The sequence below is a fragment of the Pararge aegeria genome, chromosome 24 (assembly GCF_905163445.1).
Source record: "Pararge aegeria chromosome 24, ilParAegt1.1, whole genome shotgun sequence".
Classification (NCBI taxonomy): Eukaryota; Metazoa; Arthropoda; class Insecta; order Lepidoptera; family Nymphalidae; genus Pararge; species Pararge aegeria.
Genome location: NC_053203.1, coordinates 8609126 through 8633495, shown reverse-complemented (window position 1 = coordinate 8633495; position 24370 = coordinate 8609126). Strand labels below are relative to the sequence as shown.

The following is a 24370-nucleotide window of genomic DNA, read 5'->3' as shown; positions in this document are numbered from 1 at the left end:
GAGCGCTTTGACCACTAAGCTACTGCTCTCTACTATCCAGGATGCCGAAATTTAAAAATAAAATAAAAAATAAATAAATATACTACGACAAAACTCACATCGCCAAAGTAAGCGTAGCTTGTGTTATGGGTACTTAGATAGCTGATGAATATTGTTTTTAAGAATATAATAAACATAAATACTTATAATATACAGATAAACACTGACACCAGACACTGAAAAACATAAATGTTCATCACACAAACATTTTCCAGTTGTGGGAATCAAACCCACGACCTTGGACTTAGAAAGAAGGGTCGCTGCCCACTGCGCCACTCGGCCATCAAATTAGTAGTTATATGCCTTTTATATCAGTTTTAGTGACTTGTCAATTAAGCGAAATGTCATAAATAGGCGAATAGAAGCAGGTTTGATTTTGGTATCACAAATCTTAATATTGAGATTTTTGTAGGTACAGTAACCTCCATCAAAAGCCTATAACAGTCCACTGCTGGACTAAAGGTCTCTCCCGACGAGGGTTTGCCCAAAATTACCATGCTGGGTAGACATGTTGGTGATCGGAGTAGATGGTAATGGTTGCACAGAAGACGCTGCTGCCCGTTTTCCCCTGTATTGCCTTAGTCGCCTCGCACGACACCTGGGGGAAGAGAAGGGGTTATGACAACTATATTCTGATATGCCGTCACAATTCGGCATGCAGAAATATTACACTTACACAATTCACACAACATTGGAGGCAGGAGAGAAAGATTTTGTCCGGAATTCATATTTAGGTGTGGTAACCCTATAACACTGCTGAAAATACGAGAATGTTCGCCATGTCAATAGAAGGCCCCGCGCAGGCTCTGTAGCGTGCTACGCTACTCACACAAACATCACCCATGAATATTCTATTCGCCGCTAGATGGCAGTTCTCCAAAGATATAAAAGCGGCGCCGGCCGGCTTTTTAATAGTCAATACGAGTAAGCGATACGGTGAACCAGTCTCGCAGAAGCAGTCATATTTTCTAAAAGCTCAACAAGAACGTACAACGCCATGAATCCATTTTTCATGGGCTTTGATGGTCCGCCCTTAACTCGTTCCCGCTTCGTCATCCCGGATTTCGGGTTGCCTATGCCACATGATCATATATTGCAGGCTATAGGGCCCATGATGACACGAGATCCTTACAGGCCGTGGCCGATGGCCCCAGCTGAGAGAGATTTTGGTTCCACCATAAAATCCGACAAGAAAAAATTCCATGTCACCATGGACGTGCAACATTTCGCCCCTGAAGAAATCACGGTGAAGATAGTTGACAATTACGTCGTCATTGAAGGCAAACATGAGGAGAAGAAGGATGAGCACGGTTTTATTACCCGGCAGTTCACTCGTAAATACGCGCTGCCCCAAGATTGCGACCCCGATACTGTGGAGTCCAAACTTTCCTCAGATGGTGTTCTCAGCATCATCGCACGGAAAATAGCGGCTGCGAAGAACGAGCGAAATGTGCCGATAACGCAGACAGGCCCTGTGCGGATGGAGATCAAAAATGAAAACGTACCTCAAGCCGAGCAGAACGCCGAGCAGAACGCCGAGTAGTCTCAAAAACCCTGTGCAATGTTCTCTTTGTTTATTTCGTATTTTGCAAGACTGAGTTTGTACTTCTACGGTAATTAAGTTTGTACATTGATTTTACCAAGTACCTATTTGATATTAATATTTATTTCAGTTCGGTGTATAGTTATTTTTAACTCTATATTAAACTGGCTTACCATAAAATTGCAGATGTGTTTTTATTTCTATACTTGTCTTTGTTGCACCTATCTCTACAAATATAAATAAACAAAAGCTCTGCTGTTTATGAAAAGCTCTGCTAAGCCTGCGTTCCTATTATATACCTACATTTGTAATCTGCCTGTGCGAAATAGTAATATCAAAGTATTCAAGATGTGTAGGAAATCAAATTTAGGTACTTAAACGCAGTTTTGTCTAAAATGTTGGTTACGCAAAAAACAGTTATGAATTTGGTAGGTATGAATAAAAAACACAGCTCTTGTTTTAACTAAAGTTGTTTTAATTTTTAAGTTTAGAATTTTTGAATGGCTTATATTAGAAGACAGTGATTGTAAAAGTTTGTCATTTAAAAATTTAATTTTTTTTTAAATATTTGGTATGCTAAAAACAGGTATGAATTGGGACTAGGTATGAATAAAAAACACAGCTCTTGTTTTAATTAAAGTTGTTTTAATTTTTAAGTTTAGAATTTTTGAATGACTTATATTAGAAGACAGTGAAGACAAATCTGAGTTAGGTTTCAAAAATAAAAGCTTTTAAACTTGAGAATAACTAATGCCCGTTTTCACTGCTTAAGAGTTGTGAAAAGTTTTTGTCTATAGGCATGGCCTAAATTATTATATTATCATTAGTCATAATTTCCATTGAAAACGGGCATTAAACTCTAAAAGTATGAGTGCATGCGTACAAAGTGGCACTAAAGTATTGATTTTCGTTCATTCAAGTCTAGATATCACCTTAAGTTTGCATACGATAGGGAAAAACTTATTTGAACAAATCAAGCATAATATAATAGCTAACATGTTATGACAAAAAACTATTAGACTTTAAATTTATATAAATATACGTAATTTTTATCAAATAGAAGGCTAAAAAACCTTCGCTTTGTTTCAAAAACGAATACATATAGCCTTTTATGATTGTATTTCAACCCTATGTCAACTTTTTGTTATCTATTACATAGATATGATTCTATTAGATCTCCTGCCTGGTTACTTATTCCGTAATATTGAAGTTTACTCAGAAGAATAACATGATTCACACAATCGAAAGCTCTGGAGAGGTTGCAGAATATTCCTATTGCATCTTTTGACCTCTCCCATGCCTCATATACGTATCTAACTAGGGCAATACTCGCATCAGTGGTAGATTTACCTCTGGTGAAACCAAATTGTTGATTGTGAAGAATATTATTATAATTAAAATACGAAAGCATTTGATTGAGCATAATCTTTTCAAACACTTTACTCAGGATCGGCAAAATAGAGATGGGTCTAAAGCATGCGGGATCTTCACGATCACCTGACTTATGTAGCGGTACTAAACGACTAATCTTCATCCAGTCCGGAAAGATACAGACTTTAATGCATTTATTGAACAAACAAGTCAGATGTGGGGCCAAAACATATATAACTGAACTGATTACGTTTACTGACATGCCTGATATATCTTGTGTTTTTTTTATATTTAAAGATTTAAACGCTTTAATTACGATTTGAGCATCAATATATTTAAATTCAAACCTATCATGACAAGCTATTACATTATCCCTTAATAGTTTAAACGCTAGTTCTGGAGATGATTTTAAATGAGCAGTTGTTTCTATCGGTACATTAGTGAAATATTTTTCAAATATTGCGGCTATTTTATCTTTATCGTTAATTAATTTGTCATTAACTTTAAGAATAAAGTCTTTTTTAGTACCCTTTGACTTGCCAGTTTCAGTGTTTACAATGTCCCACACTGTCTTTGACTTGTTTGATAATTTTTTAATCTTTTCTCGGATTGAATTGATTTGGCCATTAGACAAACCTTTTTAAACTCTTTTGAGTATTTTCTTAGATGACCTACAAAATCTTCACCATTATTCATAGCTTTTTTTTCATAAAGGCTATAAAAAGTATCTCTGCCCTTGCGGATACCGTTAGTTGCCCAATTATTAAAACTATTCTTATTATTGCATGATACCCTTCTAAACGGAAACAGCCTTCTACATCACTGCTCTTTATTTATAGTGTTATAGAGGTCAGTCGTCTACATACTAATTGCCTTTTTTAGAACAATAAGGTTGGCATACATATTTAAAAAAAATATAGACAGGAGAACAAAATAAAACACCTCCGGATTTCTAAATATTGGTATATTTTCAAAAATATCGTATTACATGACCTGCATTATCTATTTACAAAAATAAAAGTAATAAAAATTAATATTTTTTTATCAATGCTACAGTAGAGAGATAGAGGGATGGCGCGAAGACACTGCTTACCGTTTGATTTTTACGTTTTAAATATTTACATAATAAGCATGCAAGCGTTTTAAAATAGAACTGAACTGGATAATTTGTACGTGTTATGCACGAAAACATTATGCATATTGAATGTGTTTAGACATGGCTGTACGGTAATATACCGTTGTCTTTCCCCTACCGAAAATGATAGTGTAGAAAACTATACTAAAGCATAAAATATACGTTTGAATAGGCTGTATGGTCAATGATCTTTGCCTGTCCTGAAGAGGACAAATTAACCAACAACAACATAGAGCGAAAACAATTGTTTTTTTGTTCAATATTAATTTTGAAAATGACATGTTTATTTTTTGTTTGCAGCAAGGTATTATAAAACATGTTGCATTACCGTTTATAAGATAAGAACATTGGCACACCTAAAAGCCAAAAAAGCAAAAAAGAAGAAGAAGAGCATAAAAACTTGCTATTTGGCAATATTGAGGAAAATAATAATCTAGTTTTAAACCACATGGTTCGAGCCAGCTAATTCATTGTGTTTGGTTCATTATTAAGAAGTAAAAGATCGAAATCATAAAAAAAACTATTGAAATCTATAATACTATATTATAGAGGTCAGTGTAAAGTAACTATATAATGAGATAATTAGAAGCACCTTTTTTAATTAGTGAAGAAAGCTGTTCGTTATATAAGTGACCTTTGAACGTTGCGCAACCAAAATTAAATGCTACTTCAATGTGTAGCCTAGCCGCTAAGGGTTCATCAAACGTCTTCATGTCTATCTTTTATGTCTTTGATCATATGCTATGTTTTCGTGCAATAAATGTAATCACGTAGGAAAAAAAATGGCTTTTCCTCGTACAAAGTAAAGAACTGAGCCACGATCTGATTGGCCAACTATTTAAGTTGGCGTACGAGTTTTAGAGTGCATTCAAACTAATCACGCGAAAAGGCGGCACTTTCAAATTCCTAACACGTAGATACGACAAGTAACTGAAATAATTGGAACAGATCATTTTCAAAGTATGTTATAATTAATACACAAATAATTGTATAAAAACACTACAGTTTTATAAAATATAGATACTTAAAGTATTAAATAATGCAGTCATAATGGCATACAAAAATGTTGGCTTTACGATTTTATTCTCAAAGTTATTAAATTTCACTAACTTGTATCACACATAATTATTTAGCCTCTAATTGTTACGAAAGTGACGTCTACAGTCTATTCGCTATCACTAGTCCCCTATCTTATATAGTCACCTAAATTATATAGGGGACGCGTTAAAGTGAAAGGACTATAATTAGAATGCACCCTAAAAGCCGTCGGTCGGTATGATCACGACTGTACATGATATAAAATCGCGTACTTGTTGAGAAATGTATGACAAACTGAACTTTATGAGAAATTTTAAACTTACAAAGTAAATCTTAATCAGCACTAGCTGGGTCCACATCAAGCTTCCAGGTTCAGGGTCTTTGGGACTGTATTATATTTTTGTGATATGTCTATCTCTAAATGCAAACAAGATGCTAGAATAAAAGATTATTCTGAACGCTGTAACATAAGTATTCACTGTATACGAAAATGATTTCATTCAAGCCACATTTCACTTGTATTTTTCAATTGTATTTTTAAAAGAACACAAAACAGAATACTAATATAATTTTTTTATACACAAAAATCATACCCATATCTTATTTTTTTTTTTAATAAACTTTACACTTCAAATAAATGATAACACTGTGTGTAAAGAAAAGTTAAAAAAAAAATCAAACTGACTTTGGTGACGATTCTTTTGTACACAAATTATTAAACCAAACTAAATTGACAGGTCCATAACTAATATAAAAGGTCATTTTGACAATGGCTAACTGCAGAATAGGCTATTAGTAGAATAGCCTTGTCCACTGTCAAATGTTGACAAAGTATTCAATACTGTTTCTCTACAGGTTTCCATCAATAGGTTGCGAGTGTGCAAAATATAGGCCTTTATTATTATTGCTACTGAAATTACTAGCTCCTAGTAACTGCCTCTTTTTTTCTCGCCATCTTAAAAATTCATAAGATTTATGTACAATAGAATTAGCGCCATTACCTTATATCTCAAGCGGCTTGATGTGGAATCGGCTAAAATGGTAAGGTTTAAAAAGGTAGCGTCGAGGCATGAGCAGAAGACTAGAGAAATATGTGTATACAAAAGCGCGTCTCAGTATAACAAGCGACCTAAACTGGGTTGTTAATAACGCAACGCATTTGCTATCACAATCGTTTCCAGAACTAAATACGATTGATATTACTATTTAATTTTCATACAGTGAATGCCGTTTGAGTTGCTTTTTCAAGTAAATTGCGTTGCTAAATAACACCCAGTTTTTTTTTTAATTTTGCACTCCTTATCAGAGTATGTCGAATGAGAAAATTGTTTGAATGTACTTAGTTTCGAAATGACATATCCCAAAATATTTTGATTAAGATTAATATAAAACCTGTTATACTTTTGGAGTTTTCAGCTGCTACAGTATTGTATGTCAGTCGAATATATAGAATCAATTGTTTTTAGAAAAATTGCACATCATCCAATGCTAATTCAAAAAGAGTTGATCTTAAAAATATATTTGTGCGTAATTTTGAAGACTATCACTATTCGAAAAATATATTTTAGATAAAAGTGACCTAATCCAAAATCACTCAACATTTTTTTTTTGTTATTTTATAATATCTTAGCATGTTACAATATCTTTGTAAATAAGAGTGATTTTGTTTATCATAATTATTTAATCGATAATAGTTATTGCTAGATTGCAATCTCACCTGATAGTAAGTGACGGCGTTCTGAAAGAAACCCCTAATTGATTTCAATAAGTTTAATAGTAATATAACTGTCAGTACAAACAAACAACTTTTCTCACACAAACCTTTCCAACCTTTACTTATACTAACTTAAAAACTATTTTTTATATAAAAAATCGCAACATTCCTACAACTTTTTATTATTCATAATCAAAGCTAAAACACCTCAGTCGCACCAGAGTCTGCATGCGTCCCAATTGAAATACTAAAATAAATTGAACACAATTGTTAAGAGATCTTTCAGCGTCCGATAATATAAAATAAAATTTAATACAGCATACTAAAATATTGCCCTATTATTGGCAATATTATTGTGAACTAACTATAACTAACATCAATGAGAATATAAAAAAAAAATGCAGAAAAAATAACCCATTGACACATTTGTCGAAATCGATCTCAGTGAAGACGCGGCAGTAGAAAATCTATACATATATCTTGTTAAATATATTACCTCACTTTGCTTCTGCATAGTCGGGTAAATAGAGCCTCTTTTTAGGTGAAATCACATGCAGACCCGGTTATAACATACTTAACATTTAATCGGACAACACTTCTTAGCGATTCTTGCTGATTGCATATTACTCATGCGCTGCACGTTAGGGTACTGAAAATACGTCATCAACGCCCCAGCCAAAGCAAAGTGTGGTCTTCTCTTGAATTATATAGCGATCTTTTAGCGTACTCCGATGCACGTGGGCGCCAATTTCTTAACTCTATGCTGGTACTGAGAGTTTCTTGACAGAAGTATACTTAAGACTAAGAAATTAGGGCCCAATCTGGGAATCGAATCAAGGATCTCTTGGTCCATAGTCGAATATATACCGCTAGATCAAAGGACTTTTAAACTATGACACTGTGACAACTGATTTGCTGCTGTCCTGTGAGCATTTCCTTCCTCAGTCCTCGAATTTCAAAGATGACTATCTCTGGAGATATTCAAATCCGTTCTTTATAACTAAAAACCGCAAAGCCAATTAGACGGAGATATGTATTAATACAAAACATAGAGAACAAAAATAATTACGCGTGGACTTGAACACCTTTCAGTCTTTCAGGAAAACTGTTTGAAAATCGGTTGCTTGCGGTGCGGATGGCCACGTGCGGCTCCTGTCGTAATGTGCAATCAGCTTTAATTTGAGATCACAGCGCCGAGCACTTCAAAATCGAACACTTTTACAAGAATAACAGCAAGATTTTAAACACGAGTGTTTTACATAATCGAGTTTAAGTTTTACGCCGGCTTAGTTTTACAGACAAAAAAACTTTGCCTTTTGGATTTTTTTAGATGTAATTGTGCTATTTAACTTAACATAGTATTTTATTGATAGAGTTATATAATATTTTTCACCGTGTTCATTGTGTCAGTGTGTACATCTGCATATATATAAAATCCATTATTTTAAAATATGTTCATTGTTAATAAAAAATGATATTTTTTATGTAATATTTCTTAAGACAATTGTTAATTTCATATTTTTAAAACTTCAGAATAAAAATATCAAAAAATTGTTTACATTATAAACTGGTCAGAAGGAATGAACTATACATAATATGTGAGATATAGCAACTTTTTGTTGCGCGACATGTTCTTAGTTTAATTTTACGACCACATCATACGTAAGGGTGCGGAGAAAATTTTTCAAACGTGCGTAATAATTTAGTTGTTCGATATGAATGTACTTCGACGCTGTAATACTATACGTATAGTCGGCATATTTTTGACAAATTATCACAAAATATTTTATTCACTTGGCTCTTATACTTTAGACATTTTGTCTCACGACTATACATATTGACAGTTACAATTGCGATATTTGAAAGGTCAGATATGAGTTTTTATAGGGGTCAAGGTCGATTGACATTTACGAAGTGAAAGCGCATTGAAGCTTTGATTTAAAATTTCACATGGCTTTACCTTTATCACACAGGAATCACCAAACTTTTGGCTACAAAAAAAACACACATACTTTAGCATTAGCGTGCGTTTAGCAGCAGGTTGATGATGTATTTTTAATTTTAGTAAATGTATTGCGTTTCTTCAATATGCTCGGTCTTTGCGAAAATGCATCGCAAGAAGATCTTTTATAAAATGTAATGTATTTTCTTATTATAAAAAATCTGTCTTTGTTTAACATATCCAGTAGAAATTAATTTTTAAACAGTTTAAAGTAGTTTTAACTGAACTCGATCAGATTAAGCTCAAACAACTTATTTTAAATATCGCAATTGTTAAACGACTATCGCATACATACCCATTTACAATTTCGCAACAATTTTATTGAACACAAAACTTTGACTAAAACCAACTCGACATACTCGAATACATTACACGAATCCGTTGTGTCCCCTGTGTGTGTACATACAGATTAAATTACGTAGATTTATAGCACTATCAAGTCAAAGTAAATAGAACCTAATGCTACTCGTTTCAAAGTCGTAAACTCTTTGCTACAGAATTATATTTTTGAAAGAGAGGCGCGTATACGTCACGCTTACCATAAACTAACTTGTAAATGATGTAAATTCTTGAAAGAAGATTATTCGCGTATATACTTTAGTCAAAGTTATGTTTACGACAAATTTGGATAATTTTCATTATATTATTATCATCAATTATATTAATAGCTCATACAAAATCTAAAATACACAAGTTAAACCTAACTTACAATATACCATAGACAGTCGTACGACGCCACTTTATTTTATATAAACATTGCGACGCCAAACCAAATAAACAAAACACAAAAATATAATCATCCAAATCATAGTAAAGACATCGAAAAAATTTTAAGGCACCATACATACTGTTGGGCTGTACCGAATGAGTTTCGTGAAGTTATCTACGATTTATATGATATATAAGCAGCGCCATCTAGTTATAATATCGGAAAACCGTACTGTCGCTAGACAGCGCTATTAGGATACCATATACAGCGATCGTATAAGTAAACGTAGGTAGAAAGTTTCACACTTGGCACTCTGCAAACTTGAAATAAGAACGCATGAATTCAATTTTTTTTATTTTATAAAAGCAGTTTCTGTACAATGCTTGTGGGGTACGCAAACGACTCCGCATAAATGAGTAATAATACGCGTATTTTACTCGTTTTTTTTTTAATCGATAATACAACAACAGTATGCACGGGCCCCTTATCTAAAATTTGTGCTTGATTAGGGTACATATCATTTCTGGCCCTTAAAAATATTGGAGGTTTTTTCAAAACCTGTTTTATTATCATTTAATTTTTTGTCATTTATTTGTTCTTTTTTTTCGTATATAAACTAAGACAAAATGATTACAATAATGCTTAATATGGCGTAACGCTGAATAAACAAATAAATACATAATAATTATAATAACTCATTTATAATATATCTTCTAACCCTCTCTCTTTGGACACGATTATTGGTATATAAACCAAATGTAGAAAAATTTTACAAAAGCTGCCCACTAATTTCTTTCTAGCCCAAGAGACGGTTGGAAGATCTCTTGAAGTACAACCACCTCAAAATAATTGTTTGTGTGACTCAGTAATGACTTAAACGATGAATTAGTAGTTTGACATACCAAAATGATATGTAATTTAGGACATTTTCATAACTTTTTAAGTTAAATCTACTTTGAGTAATCAATTGGTACGAATGGGGAATAACTCGGAATAAAATTAAACATTAAATTATTTTGATTTTTTGCAAATCAAATAAATTAATGTTACTGTATTTTTTCACAATAGTCTTGAAATTTCATTATAGTCTTTAAATTTTGTTTTTTTAATTTACAATATTAAAAAACGATACTATTTTCAGCCAAAGTAAATATTATTTTCATGAGATCAAACTATAGAATATATAACCCCACCGTCTCTCAGCCTATAGGTGATTCTCTACCAAGTATAAAGTGCGAGTATATAATAAGATAGCGAACAACTTTACAAAAGTAAAAAATATAGTAGAATTGTCTTATCATAGAACACCAAACGTTTTCTACAAAAAAAAATCTTTTTTTCTTATAAAAGCACAAATGTGTAAATTAACAATAATTAATTACTTATTTATTATGACGTAAGTTTAATGTCAGATCTAAACTACTGCTGATTAATATATAAACAGAAATCAGATTTTATTTAGCTAAAATTAACATTTAATGAATACTATTCGATTTGTGGAACATTTATATTTATGGCATCAAAATTATTTTACATTTAAAACGCGTAACAGCACACTAGCGACGTTTTATTTCCAAACTATACCATCGCACCCATATACACTTTGCACACACGACGACATGACATTTTACTTCAGACTTTAATTTTGAAATAAAATAAAAAGTATATTCTCACAATAATAGGTATTCTTTAATAGAACTCTTACAGTATAAGTAAAATATGAATATGCACACGCTTACAACATTCAGTACGCTTAGTGTAAGATTTCAGAGCTCGCAATCGTAAAATCGTTTTCGAGTATCGAACAGGTGAATCCAAGTAAAATGAACCGAATGACACTCACTTAGAGGTCGTAATTACTGTAATACTGTTTTTTATTATACGAAGAGTGTTCTATGCTAGATGAATTTAAGCTTTAAAAAAGTTATACTACTTCGATTAGGGGATACAAATCTTATAGACTAGCAAATTTTGTATAGAAGCAGGGGTTACTTTGCGGAAGTCTATGAGATGCAATAAATTATGTCATAAATCAGATCTATTAAGAATAAATAAATTAAGGAATAACACCGTACAGATATGTTTTGTATGTCAGCGTGCACATTCATTACTTTGTATACAATTTGAGGCATTGCAATTTTTTGTCGTTTGGGACACGTCGCTAGAGTGATGTAGCGCTAATATCATAGCCATTAGTAATTTGTATCTTTAAAAGTTTATTTATGAGTTTTTTGGGAGAAAGACCTATTGAGTTTTGGGGACAAATATTTTTTATGTCAGGCAACTACATTAGTCTAACTAAGCACTATTGATACTAAATATTATATTATAGAGACACGGAATATATAATCACTGAATTGTATATATGAGAATGAGTTTTACTGTATACCATAAATTGTAACTTGAATATTGTTTAAACCAGTTGCACACCTAATAATAATAGTTTACTTCACACCTGAAGAGAAGAATAAATTAATATTTGAATAAATTTTTACTGAAGTTTCACTAAACCTTCTTCCATAACCCATGACGCAAAAAAGGCCGGTGTAAGGTTACATAGCCTTATTTATCTTATGTTTCACAACAAAATACTACGGCATTCAGTGATGAAAAATTAATTAACAACTCGAATTTTTATATACCACCAATTTAAAACTATAATTAGTAATTGAATAATATACAATAATTTATTTGGGAAAATATAGCGGCGAAGTCTATCATCCAGTGCGATCACCAACCTGTCTGCCCAGCGTGGTGCCCTTAGTCCAATAGTGGACTGTTATTTATATTGTCACTTGGCGACTAAGATTTCACACACTTAGTATTTTAGTAACTTAATACGAGCGCTTGGTCATTGTAAGTACAGTCGTTACCAAGTCGCCTCTATGTACGAATCCAAGGTAAAGGTACATTGTATAGTATACAGTAAACTCTATTAACCAAGCGAATTAATTCTGCCAATAAAATTTGTAAAAGCACCTATAAACTACATTCAGTTCTGGCAACACTATAGATATAAAACCGATTTTATTTTAATTATTCTTAAATCAAACGATTTAAAATTTTCTATCAATGTATCAACCAATAACCTAATACCGCAGTTTAGCGATCATACAGTTCGGAAACCGATAACGTAAATTGAAAACTTTTACTTATATTTTTTGGGTTATCGGCGATAAAGTAGGTTGGCTGGTACCTAGTACAGATGTGCAGTTAAACTGAGCCCGCTCTTTGCGGCAAAATGAACTCAAAAAACTAAAATGCATCTTTAATTTGGTATAAAAAGACGACCTAACAATATATTCCACGCAGTAATATATGTCGTAGAATTACAGAAGTTAACACGGCACGTGTAATTTAACATAAGATATAATTCTGAATAATCAATCAATCGATAATCTGCAATAACGAAAATAACGATTTGAGTTTGCAGAAAGTTTTTATGAACTGTATGATTGTTAATCCATGCGAATATTGCTTAGAACGATATTGAATTCGTAATTTATATGTAATAGTTAGAAATTTTACTTTGTTCTGTTATAAAATAACTTTACATTAGTGACGTAATGAATAGTACTTTGTAATTTTTCGAAGGAACCTACTACGTTACGTATATGTAATTTTACTGAAATTTATTTTATAATAACATACTTTTGCTATGGCAACTTACTTTGTAAAAGTGTTTAAAATTTATGGATATTTCAATACTTAGAAAATACTTTAGAACGACTATTGTAGAACACTGGCTTAATACGACACTGATTTATATAAAAAAATGGAACAAAAAAAATATTTAATAAATGTCAAATACAGGAATAAGGGTGAGTTTTCACTGAAGCAGAGATAAGCGGAGCGGAGAGAAGTCGTAAATTACTATAGCAGCAATCGTGTTAGAAAATTTTTATTCCTTTGATAGCTTGAAACATATGTTTTCATTTTATTTCTAGAAGTAAGCATTTTGTATCTCAAATCATTTGTAGATCTTCATTTATAATCTCATCTTTTAATAAATTAGCTAACACAGAAGCTATATTTTTTACTTGAGGCCTTCTATGAATGGCCAATTGAGTACTAAACGATTTGCTCATAAGTATTTACGACACATCCGCCCATCACCCACCATATTATGTCAAGACAACTTCAATCTTAGAAATGCCCTAACAAGCTAAGCTATATCATGTGTTAATAGGTATAAAACTACTAGACATCGTTATTAGTAAATCAGCTTTACTCTATATCTGTCACCATTGAGTGACTTTAGAGGAGTAAGTGAGCTTACGCAGTTCGCAGTGGATAATTTCATGTATAAAGACGACATTGATATTCTTAGGAGATCAGACAATAGACTTTTCCGCTCCGCTCCGATCAGTGTTAACGCACCTGAAGGATTGTTATTCATTTGTATTATTAAATTACTCTTAATCAATACAATATACACTTTATACTCGCAAGTGTAATATCGACATTCTTTACATCACTAATTTACATGGGTTATAAAAAAGTTTTCAGTCCAAGCGATTTTTAACGATACGTTCGTCGTTTTAAGGACTAAATTCGCCAATCAATTAGGCAAGACGAATAAGATTAGGCTCTAGCCTCATTTCTGGTGACCCAAACGGTTTTCGCTCCTATTTCTTGAGCGACAAGGTTGAAATATAGTGAGCACTGTATATTGTTTAGCTGTCTTCGAGTAGATTGTGTAGTTCCGCGTAGTTTAATATGGCACGGTGTAGGAATTCGTACTGCAACTGGAAATATGAAGTAAATTTTTAATATAAAGGTTCAAATCATATGTAAAGAAGGGTCTATATAAAAAAGGTTACTACTATGTGACAGGAAAGCTTGGACGGCTACTATTCCAACACATTTCTAAATGAAAAAGTACCTACATAGCTGGTATTACTAAAATTGTTTTAATACCTAGATTCAGATTATTATTATAACATTTCACGTTAATTTTTTTCAATAATTACAAACTTTTCACGTAATAATAAAAATTATTATTGAAAAAATGACAGATTTGTATGTCATTCAGAAAGTGTACAGTCTGGTACCTACTTTGAAATAAAATATTTGTTTGGATTTGATTATGCAATATAATTACAATACGCTTTTAATTTTATGCTTTGTTAAATTTAGGATGGTCATTTTCCGATAATATATAATACAGATAATGTCGGACTTCATTGATGGCTACCGCTTATTTAGTGAGTGCCACGCATAAAAAAACAACCACAGACTATCGAAATTTATTAGCCACATAAACCCGTTCGTTAGTTTTTCCTTACGCTAAAGTTCTGAAAGAGATCGTTTTAGTGATAAGAACGCCTCTGCACGTCTCAATGATCTCTCTCGTCTAGACTACGCTTCTTCTGTGCATGTATTTCATTCCTTGGGTCCCTACTGAAAACAGCGTTGTAGTATTTCTTGGCAGATACCTACTGCCATGGTGCTTTATAACAGAGCTGAGGTGGCTCTCTCTCTCTTCTTTTAGTGTTGTTGTGGTCAATAAAGCTTATTATTATTATTAATTTGTATAAATGTGTGTGCAATAAAGAATTAGAAAAAAAAATGTTATCTATTTTTTTTATTTCAGTACAAGTTAGCCCTTGACTGCAAACTCACTAGATGGTAAGTGATGATGCAGTCTAAGATACTAGCAGGCTAACCTGTTAACGCGGTTTCTAGAGATCGGCGATATTTCAGAAACTATAAATTCCCGAATTGCCTCTGGCGGGAATCGAACCCGGGGCCGCCATCTTAAAACAACAGCACCGTTGCGCCAGGAAGGTTGTCAGAGAGAAACAAAAGTATACGTACAAACGTGTCGATGGTGCGTGCGCGTTGCGAGCGCACCTTTCTCGCGACGCACGCTACGTCGACGCGTCTCTCCAGACGCAGCTGCCAGATCAGGATGCACAGGGCCACGAACAAAGCGGACCGCTCCGTGCCCAGGTTGCAGTGTACCAGTAGAGGCGGCCGGGGCGCGGGCTCCACGGGTGCGGCTATTTCCGCCAGTTCGGCGAGCCCGCGGGTCACCTCCGGCACGTGGCCCGCAGCGGTCGGCCAGCCTTGGTACTGGAGGTGCCGCACGCAACGCCATTCGCCGCTCTGAAAACACGTTTGGAAACTGCTGATATCGAAACTAAACTATACATGGCCATGTTACGAAAATAATAAATGTCAACCAAATAAAGCAAAAAAAATTTAACTTTACAATAATAGTTTCATTTATATGAATAACAATTTTTGTTTTTGTAGCTTTTGACTAAAACGTAAAGCTGACAACAGTCTAACAAGAAAGAAAACGTTTTTTTATTTTATTTATCTTTTTTATTTAAAGGGGGTTTGTCACAACAACGACTATGGAAGCTAAACTTAACAAAAAATAAATTATAACTAGTTTTTTCTCATTTTAAACCTAAATACGAGTAGTATTGGCACGTACTGTCTTTGGTTGCTAGGGAACGCTTTGTTTTCAAACATTCTTTCTCCAATTCGTCTCAAGAATAGTTTTTTTATAGTAATACATCTGTAATAGCTGGACCGATTTTGACGCGAGGCCGAAGTGTTAACTACTAGGCTATCAAAGTTCTTATAAGCAATACAATAAATGGCACACACCTTATTGTTGGTGAGCCGGAACTGGCGTCTCGTGTAGTACGGACACGATTCGCTCTCCTCGTACTCCACGGAGATGTGTTCATACTGCACCGTACCGTCGTCCCAGTACCGCGGGCATTTCCCTTCGCCAAGCTGTAATTTTTAATTTTAAATTACATTTTTTTTTTACAGCATATAATCATCCATTTAGTCTGTCAATCTAGATATTAAATGAATTTTACAAAAAAATACAATAATCACCTTAAACAATCAATGTTAATTTTAACTTCAAAACGCGCAGTCACAGCTGATTCTATAAAAGTTCAAATTCTGGTCACTGGTCGGTTAAAATACCAACAAACCAATGCCAACCTCGGCCCAGCGATTGTAGCTATTTAGGTACGCTATTCAATATAGATGCGTACGCGTGGCATTGTAATCGCATTATTCTCGATACTTTGGATACTCAAAAATTACAAAATCGGTTACCCATAATTTCCAACGTAAATGGTATTTGTATTTTTACTGTAGGAACGAAGCGTAACTTCTTCAAATAGTTTACGTTCACACCCTGTATATGAAAACTGAAAGACGAGTAACCGCAAAGTACAAACAGACAGACTTGACGTTCCAAAAGTGTAGAGTAAGACTACTTCAAATAAATAAATTTTGATTATTTTTATGTAAATAGTGTTACTGAAATAATTTTAGTAATTTTGGTAATTTAAAAATTATAGTAATTTCGGTAAATCGAATATTCTTGTTTTTCTAAATTCATTCTTTGTGTTATAGACCCCAGTATAAAATCCCCCTAAAATAACTTATTTGAATTTTGGATGAGTTCTAACTTCTTACAATATTTTAACAAAAAATACTACATACCTCGCTTAACATAACAATTGTGGATACATTGTGTTCTGCGACCATTCGCCAAAAGTCCATTATAGTGTTGGGCAACGGATCTTGGGTTATAATGAAACCTTCAGTGTTGTCGTACGCTGGAAATAAAAATGTCTTCTTATAAAATCTTTTAAACATACTTTTGTGCATATTACTTTGATCAGTTATGTATGTAAGGCTGATGTTAAATGTATGAACACTTTTATTCTGTCATTCGTCAAGGCACAACGCCAGAGGCATGGCACAGGTGTATGGCGGTTTTGTTCTGCAGAAAAGGTGACCGTACCTTGCTGGTTTGACGACTTCTATCCTCCCAGACAAGCAGTTTTCTGAAACGGCTTCGGTCGTTAACTATGAGTCTCATGTGGACGCTTACAGTCACTCAACGGACATTAGAGAGAGCTATGCTCGGAGAATTTTAACGTTATTAAATCAGGTGATCCATAGAAGAACCGGAGTATCCGACATAGCTCAACGAGTCGTGAAGCTGAAGTGGCAATGGGCGGGGCACATAACTCGAAGATCCGATTGACGTTGGGGATCCAAGGTGCTCGAATGATGGTAGACCCCAACTAGATGGGCAAAAGACATCATACGAGTCGCATTGAGCCGTTGGACGCCAGCGGCACAGCGGCGTGGAATCTTGAACGGCCTAAAAAGACCTGTGTCCAGCAGTCGACGTTTGTAGTTTATGACGTCATCATATGACACTAAATATGCCATTAATAAGAAGGCAGTTACCGACTTGGATCAACGATACCGCAATTAAGCCATACCGCTCTATATAAATTACACCACTTACGTTTTGATCCAAGCAATTTTGCACGTTATTAGCTTTAATTTAAGGCCTAAATATGGCTTTGAAACGTTTTGATTGATCCACACAGTTTTTAACGTTATACGCTCTAATTTGGCCTTTAATAAGGCAGTTACACACTTGGTTCAACTTACCTTCAATAAATGACGCGTTGACGTATGTAGAGAAGTCCCGTCCAGGTATCGGTGCTAGGATGACCCTGTTGCGGTCGTACGGCAGGCACTCGGTGCTGCGATTGCGTGGACGTAACTCTTCCGCGCCACCCGCTGCGCAGGATTTGATTGTTTCAGCTACCGGCGGGTCCATCATTTTCTGACAAATAAAAGAATATACTTATTTTTGCGTTTGAGACTCTAGGCCCATGGTCTTCGGATACGAAAAATGTTATTAACGTCATGTCCCAAAAATTGGTGTTGACGTCTGGTGACCCAAGAGCCGGCGCTTATTTAGCCCAACGGCTAAGCAAGCTCTAGCTATACAAAGGGGCAATAGCGCCGCCATTTGGGTACCATGCCCATAAGTGAACAGTTAGACGGGTTATATTTATTGTAAATATTAAGTTTAGTTTATAATTAAAGAATATACTTTAAATTTGTATCGTTATAGCAATGAAAACCTTTTTTCTCTGGAACAACGTTGAATAAAAAAAAAAAAAAAAAAGTGTGTACTTATGTACACGTGTTAAAAGTTATACTTATTTGGCGTAACAAGATAAAAATCTTTTCAAAAAATTTATCTTTCGCCCTATTCTACGTTTGTAGAAGAAACGACACTAACAATAGAAAAAAGGTATTGTTTGAATTATTGAAAGTCAACTGTCAAAACTTTTTTAGATAAACTAAAATGTTGACTATAGCTAACTTCATGGTGTCGGCTTTTGTGACGGTGTGCGCGCGCATCGTAAAAATTTACTCTCAACATTTTTTCTAACGCGCCAAAAGAAGTGTAACTTTAAAAAAAAATCTATTTTTGAGTAAGTTATATAGTTTATTACTTTAAATTTTTTTTAGGATTTGTTTAAACGCGCTAAGCTTAAAAAAAATTATGCATTTCAAATTTTTACAACTTCAGGCGGGCGGAGTCGGCTAAAATAAGTCCTATCCTTTTCACAGGGTGCCCCATAAGTTTAGTTACTTAAGACATTTGTGCACAACAAAATCGTTGACGCAATACCTCGAACTCATGTTCCATCAGGCATTTGTCAGCGCCCTCTGGTGTGTTTCGCAGCCTGTCGATGGAGCTCTTGAGCCTTGACGCAGGGATCTCCGTATCGCCGTAATGCGCGTATTCTACTAGCGCACGGTATACGAAGACGTATTGTTTCTGCGAAAATAAAATGCAATTGAGTAAATGTACATGTAGTTTCTGGCTTTTTTTTAATTATGTTTGGAATTCATCATCATCCCCAGCCTTAATGTTTCACTGAGCAAAGGCCTTCTCTTAAAAGAAAAGTGGGAATTTTAAGCTATGGCCCATTACTCTTATCCAATGCTGGTTTGCGGGCTTTAAGTATAGTGACAATAAATAATTTATTTCGGTCATAATTTTTAAGGATGGAATAATTTTAAAACGATTAGGGGTACCGGTTTTCCGCCAAACCCTGTTAAACCGGCTAGTTTCTTAGACTGCATCATCACTTACCACCAGGTTAGATTGCAAATAAGGGCTTGTTTGTATTGAAATATCGCTCAGCTCTTATTACAGGCACATAAGGATTAAAACCTACGCCTCAGATTGAAAGGCACGCGGCGACGCTTTAAAGGATGCGTTCCTAGCTTACTTTGGGGCTAGATGGCGATGTGTGTATTGTCGTTGTATATTTATTTATTATTTATTTATATACTAGCGAACATACCTGTGATTGCACGAGGAAGTTCCTCTGCCGCCGCAACTCCGCGACCGTGTTGAACACAGACGCGAGTCCAGTGGCGCGAAGTTGCTCCAGAAGGCAGTCGAGCGCGACCAACGTGCCAGTCCTGCCGACGCCGGCTGAACAGTGCACCACGACCGGCCGACCCACCATGTTCGACCACGCCTCGTTCACCCTCTGCGGACAGCAATAACAATTACAACAATACTATTGCAGAAAATGTGCTGGAATGGCAGCCCCAAACTGGTAAACGCAGCGTTGGTCGACCCCCGACGAGGTGGACGGATGACATTAGGCGCGTCGGAGGTAGCCGCTGGATCCAAGCGGCACAAAACCGTGGAATATGGCACTCCCTACAAAAGACTTATGTCCAGCAGTGGACGTCTATCGGTTGACACAATGACGATATGATGAAAAATATGCACAGATGCTAAGAAGCATCATGGTGAGGAGAGAGGAACGAGAAAGAGATGAGAAGGAAAAGAGAGAAAACGCTTGAAGAAGGTCGGCATGAAGTAATGCCCAGCGGTTCCGTGCAGACCTGGCAGATAAGGGGGTTTGTTTTAGTCCGTGCAAGTCGGACATGCCCTGCCATCAGGCAGAAGTCCGAGGGGATTCAGTTATAATAAAAAAAAATTAGGATGATGATTGCAAATAACTAAAACTATTAATATCTTCATTGCGAAAAAAACGTGTTGTTCTTGACCAACTCACAACCTAACTAATACTGGACAAAATCAGGCGTTACTTTGAGGAAATCCATGATATATTATGAAAATTAAGCTTAATTTGCTATACTCCGCGAAAAGCACGAGTATCTGTATGGTGTAATTTATAATTTATTCAATCCTTATACTCCACACCAAACAGATCTTCGGCAATGTACCCTCTACGCATTACGCACTTAACAATTATTCATTTTAATGGCAACATCTCCTGAGGATGCTACGGTTTCGGAGCGAAACGTGCGTAGCCAATGTACCCTATTGGCGAAGATCTGTTTGGTGTGGAGTATAAGAATTGAAGATTTTATAGATTACACCATACAGATTGTCCTGCTTTTTGCGGAATATAGCCAATTAAGCTAAATTTTTTTCATAAGCCAACTAATATTCCAATCAATTGCCTTATTTCAAGTTTTGGTAACCTGTAAGTGGATCTTAAAATACAACGATAAAATTTGAAATAGTATTGAAATATACGTCTGTTGTAACTTAAATTAATAAATATATTATATCGGAGACGCTGCCTTAATCATGTCTACTCGGGTAAGTATAAGTGTATCAAACCCTTTGCCAGACCCAGAATTCGTTTAACACACGTTACCTTAATGAACTTGAGAATGGAGTGCGGATGCTCTGGTGCGGCGAAGTCCTTCCACATGAGGAAGTGGTATTGGCGCACTAGCCGCGTCTCACACTTGGCCTCGCGCGGTGACGTCGGCGCACTCGCATCGCTCATGCCGCAATCTGTAGAGGATTTAGTATATGGAATTATCGGTGAAACTTTATTACCTTTATATATATATTTCTTGTGTGCGCGTGAATGTCACTGAACTCCTCCTAGACGGCTGGACCGATTTGAATGAATTTTTCGGTATGCGTTTGGGTGGCACCCCGGATGGTTTAGATTCACAAGTTAGCCCGACAGATGGCACTGGGGTCAGCTAGTATATATATAGTATTGTATATAATATAGTATTTATTATATAGTAAATAATAAATTATTAGGTTTTTTTTAAATATTTATTATGTGTTACATGTTAGATGCATTTGTGTATATTAGTTTATGTATTAGTATTTAGTTATTCGTGTGTATATATTCATATTTTATATTTTGGAACACCTGTGGTTTGTTCTCATTTTTTTTTCTCCTAAATCTAAGGTTGCCTTGCAGAGATCGCTACTAAGCGATAAGGCCGCTTTTTGTATCCCGCTTCTATTTTTATGTTTCATTTTTTCTTGTATAATTATTTTATTTCATGTGGTGTACAAGTAAGGAGTAATAATTATAATAAACTTTATGAAACAACACCAAAACCGCATAATAAGATATTACACGCGAGTGTGCTCCGAAACTTGATAATCTTGTTCCTTCGGCGCCATTTTACCAAGTCACAGTCAACTCGTACGAATCACTTTTCAGCCTTATTTCTGATAAGTACCGCTAAGGATTGGAACTTTGTCATCGGTGTTTTTTGCCTAAATTCGTTCTAGGCAATAAAGAATAGGCATTTTGTAGGCAAGCTCACCCCAACGTAGACCTCATCATTGCTTTCCATCAAGCATGGTTGTCACTAAGCGCTAGTCTATCTAGCACATTAAAAAAAACACAGGCTACTGAATGCTTTCTCTTTTTAAAATTTATACTTAATATTTATACAGTGACGGCCGACTGGCGCAGTGGGCAGCGACCCTGCTGAGTCCAAGGCCGTGGGTTCGATTCCCACAACTGGAAAATGGTTGTGTGATGAAAATAAGTGTTTTTCAGTGTCTGGGTGTTTATCTGTTTATTATAAGTATTTATGTATATTATTCATAAAAATATTCATCAGCCATCTCAGTACCCATAACACAAGCTACGCTTACTTTGGGGCTAGATAGCGATGAGTGTATTGTTGTAGTATACTTATTTATTTATTTAGTATCTGTCTAAATCTAATCTAAAACAAACCTCCGTTACGCTTTGAAATTCCATTATTTTCAACAATGGGCTGTCCATCCGAGTTTAGCGGCTGCTTAGATATCTTAAGCTCTCTTACAATATAATCGGAATATCTGTAACAAAACAAGCAGTACTTGATATTATTTTCTCTTGAAACTTGTATTGATGTCACTAGTCAATTTCTGGAATCATGATATTTTCTTGAAAAGATCCCTTGAAAAGAGGGTTCCCCTCGAAAGGTAGGCCAAAGTCCTAACCACTAGGCTATCATCGCCTATAACATTAACTCCTGATTTGTATAAGAATTGTGGACGGATGCAGGTCAAGCGGGCAGGTCACTTGATGTTACATGATTAACGCTCCCCACGATTTTTTTAAAGGAATTAAAGAAAGGCAGGAGGGCAGATAAAATTATGACCACTCACCGTTTTTCAGAAACATGATGGACGGTGATATTCCCGAAAGCGCGCACACCCCTCACGTCATCGGGCCAGTATTTGCTGCACTTGACCTTGGAATACTCTTCGAGGTTGGTCAGCATCACGATAAGTTCCAACCCGTGCTCCCAGATCATACGCCAGAAGTCGTTCACGGTCGTGTCTGTAGGGCCTTGGGCGCAGATGAATTGCTTGCGCTCCTGAAGAAACGATCAGAAAATACCAGAAATTGCTCACACACTAGATTTCTGAGCTAGCACAATAAGAACACTGGAAATGAGACAACAATGCCTATATATTTTTGGTACCCAGTAATGCATGATGTGTTATGCCAGTTAAAGAGCACGTGGCATAATTTGGCATATTTAAAAAACTAGAAATCTAATAAACTGAAAATATAGAAGAGTTATGTATTAAATTTGGATAGTCAATTTGAACACCTCTTATGAGTTTAAGGCCCGCGATATCTGTCTAACATCGACAGGTTCTCAGTCAATGTGCGAACTTTAAAATCTGTTCATAGATGTCGGTTAATTAAAACGAACCTAAAACAGTCTAGAGAGGCAGAGTGTTAATTTAACTGAAAGGGTTATTTACAGGAATATGCAAGGTTAAGGTCAAGTTGTCAAGGTCAAATCAAATATTTCATTATTCAAATAGGGACATAGATGGCACTTATGATGCGTACATTACATGTAAAATATGACAGAGAAGTGAGTTGATGGCGATAACTAAGTTCGTCAACTTAAAACTAAAGCTACGAGGGTGCCAAACGCGCCCTGTTCTAAGAAGAAGCCCACAACAAACTTAGCTGTTTTATTTTTTTTTGCTTACATTGTCATTTAAATCTATTAAAGAAGCAACCTGGTTACACCAGAATGCATGAACTATTAAGTAAGTATTTGAAACCATCATTTAAATTTTTTAAGTCAAATATCCGATGACCTTGATGTAAATTAAAAATGTTGCTCAATTACACCACTTAGCTTTTATGCAAGGTTAAATATATCACACACGATGCAAAATCTAAAGGAGGCATTGTACAATCGATTACATAAAATAATAGCATTCCAAAGCATAGTTTAAAAGAAATAAACCAGCATGCAATACCTGATTAAGCTCCAAAAGGTCCTTAGTAAGCAATAGGACAGACAAATACTCAAGTTAGAAAGGGGCACTCGACGCGTAACCAATAAAATAAGAGGAAAGACATTGCAAGTGAAATAAATGAAGATTTATGCACATTTATTCAAACACAAACATTAAACGGTAATTTTTTTATGGCCGTTATTTCTAAAGGCACTAATAATGGATTGCGTTTCTTTAGTAATATGATACAGTTTTCCAGCTATAGCCATATCTTTAATTTAGAATTTAATCATTCGCCGCGATGTAATCACTGATTGTGTATTTGTCATTGGCATCAATCTAACCCAAAATCTTCGAAAAACAGATAGAACTTAGTAGTGCTATCCCTATTTTAATAAAAGTCTATCTATTTGTGACAGTGCTCTTCCGAGGAAGTAAA

General features: G+C 35.0%; 2 protein-coding genes across 3 annotated transcripts in view; one reads left to right on the top strand and one right to left on the bottom strand.

The window, feature by feature from the left end:
- The first annotated feature begins 972 nt into the window (after positions 1 to 972).
- On the top strand, positions 973 to 1756 carry LOC120634565 (protein lethal(2)essential for life-like). The gene has a single exon (XM_039905265.1). The coding sequence runs from the start codon at positions 1037 to 1039 to the stop codon at positions 1580 to 1582; it is 546 nt and encodes a 181-aa protein (XP_039761199.1). The 5' UTR covers positions 973 to 1036; the 3' UTR covers positions 1583 to 1756.
- A 6635-nt stretch (positions 1757 to 8391) lies between these two features.
- The window catches only part of LOC120634467 (tyrosine-protein phosphatase 69D), a 37292-nt gene continuing 21313 nt past the window's right edge, over positions 8392 to 24370 (bottom strand). For both annotated transcript variants that reach the window (XM_039905077.1, XM_039905078.1), the window contains exons 16-25: positions 22831 to 23042; positions 22415 to 22518; positions 21068 to 21210; positions 19727 to 19918; positions 19045 to 19194; positions 18006 to 18183; positions 17037 to 17152; positions 16176 to 16307; positions 15372 to 15662; positions 8392 to 14299 (exon numbers count right to left, since the gene is read on the bottom strand). In XM_039905077.1, coding sequence (XP_039761011.1) covers positions 14228 to 14299; positions 15372 to 15662; positions 16176 to 16307; positions 17037 to 17152; positions 18006 to 18183; positions 19045 to 19194; positions 19727 to 19918; positions 21068 to 21210; positions 22415 to 22518; positions 22831 to 23042 — 1590 coding nt within the window. In that variant the 3' untranslated portion in view covers positions 8392 to 14227. The remainder of the gene's footprint in view (positions 14300 to 15371; positions 15663 to 16175; positions 16308 to 17036; positions 17153 to 18005; positions 18184 to 19044; positions 19195 to 19726; positions 19919 to 21067; positions 21211 to 22414; positions 22519 to 22830; positions 23043 to 24370) is intronic.

What these genes read in the sequence shown, in the direction of transcription:
- LOC120634565 (XM_039905265.1), top strand. Translation starts at nt 1,037, where the DNA reads ATGAATCCATTTTTCATGGGCTTTGATGGTCCGCCCTTAACTCGTTCC.